A 992-nucleotide genomic window follows, 5' to 3' on the forward strand; every position below is an offset into this window, starting at 1 on the left:
TTTCTGTCGGCGGTGGCGACGGGGACTGTGACGAATAACGGTACGCTTGCATTTCCCGCCAATGCAATGACGAAGGGGAACAAAGAGGTCTCACTGATCATGTACTCCAGTGACGCGGAGAAGGATTGGAGGCTGTCGCAGGGGATGACAGCCGAGGGCTGCGTGGATCCTGCCGTTGTGGAGTGGGGAAGCGGGAGACTTTTGATGATGACTACATGTGAGGAGGGCCACCACAAGGTGTACGAGTCGAGCAATATGGGGAAGACGTGGACGGAGGCGCTTGGGACACTCTCGCGCGTGTGGGACAACGCACTTGAGCGTGAGGGATCTGGCGGTCAAAGTGGCTTCATCACCGCGACGATTGAAGAAAGGGACGTGATGCTCGTCACCCTGCCGGTGAATTTGAACGGCAGCGTAAGCGATCAACTCCATCTTTGGCTCACCGACGCCGCCCACATTGTGATGTTGGGCCGATATCCAACGCAAGTAAGCAGGTCGCCGGCAGTGCCCTGCTGTTTAGGGGCAAGGAGGAGTTGATCTCCTTGCAGGAGCTGCGTTCAGTGGGAGTGAGTGGTGGTGTGGGGATGTCTGAGGGCCTTCACCTTGCGAACCTGACGGAGCAGCTGGAGAAGATAAAGAAAGTGGTGCAAACATGTAAAGAGGTGGATGAACGTGTCAAGCAGTTGTGCCTTCCAACGGAGGCTGATGCAGCTGCCTCTCCTGGCGCGGGCTGCAGCAACCGGGTGCCCACTGAAGGGCTGGTTGGGTATTTGGCTGGCTCTTTTGCAGAGGGCCAATGGAAGGACGAGTACCTCGGGGTGAACGCCACTGTAACGAGTGGAGAACTGGCAAGCACAGAGGGGACTGACAATGGGGGCGTGAGGTTCAAAGGGCGTGGCTCATGGGCGGAGTGGCCGGTGAGCAAACAGGGGGAGAATCAGCCGTACTACTTTGCGAACAACGGGTTCACTCTTATGGCGACGGTGACCATT

At 57.6% G+C, this 992-nt stretch overlaps 2 protein-coding genes across 2 annotated transcripts; both read left to right on the plus strand.

Annotated features, from left to right (window-relative positions):
- TraAM80_10277 (trans-sialidase) lies at positions 1–537 on the plus strand (the record flags this gene model as incomplete). The annotated part of the gene is made up of 1 exon (XM_029386910.1): positions 1–537. A coding segment is annotated over one exon (537 nt), but the record flags the coding sequence as incomplete, so codon positions are not given.
- A 47-nt stretch (positions 538–584) lies between these two features.
- Positions 585–992, plus strand: TraAM80_10278 (trans-sialidase; the record flags this gene model as incomplete). The annotated part of the gene is made up of 1 exon (XM_029386911.1): positions 585–992. A coding segment is annotated over one exon (408 nt), but the record flags the coding sequence as incomplete, so codon positions are not given.

The sequence above is a fragment of the Trypanosoma rangeli genome, assembly GCF_003719475.1.
Source record: "Trypanosoma rangeli strain AM80 chromosome Unknown Tra_15.4_contig_00872, whole genome shotgun sequence".
NCBI lineage: Eukaryota > Euglenozoa > Kinetoplastea > Trypanosomatida > Trypanosomatidae > Trypanosoma > Trypanosoma rangeli.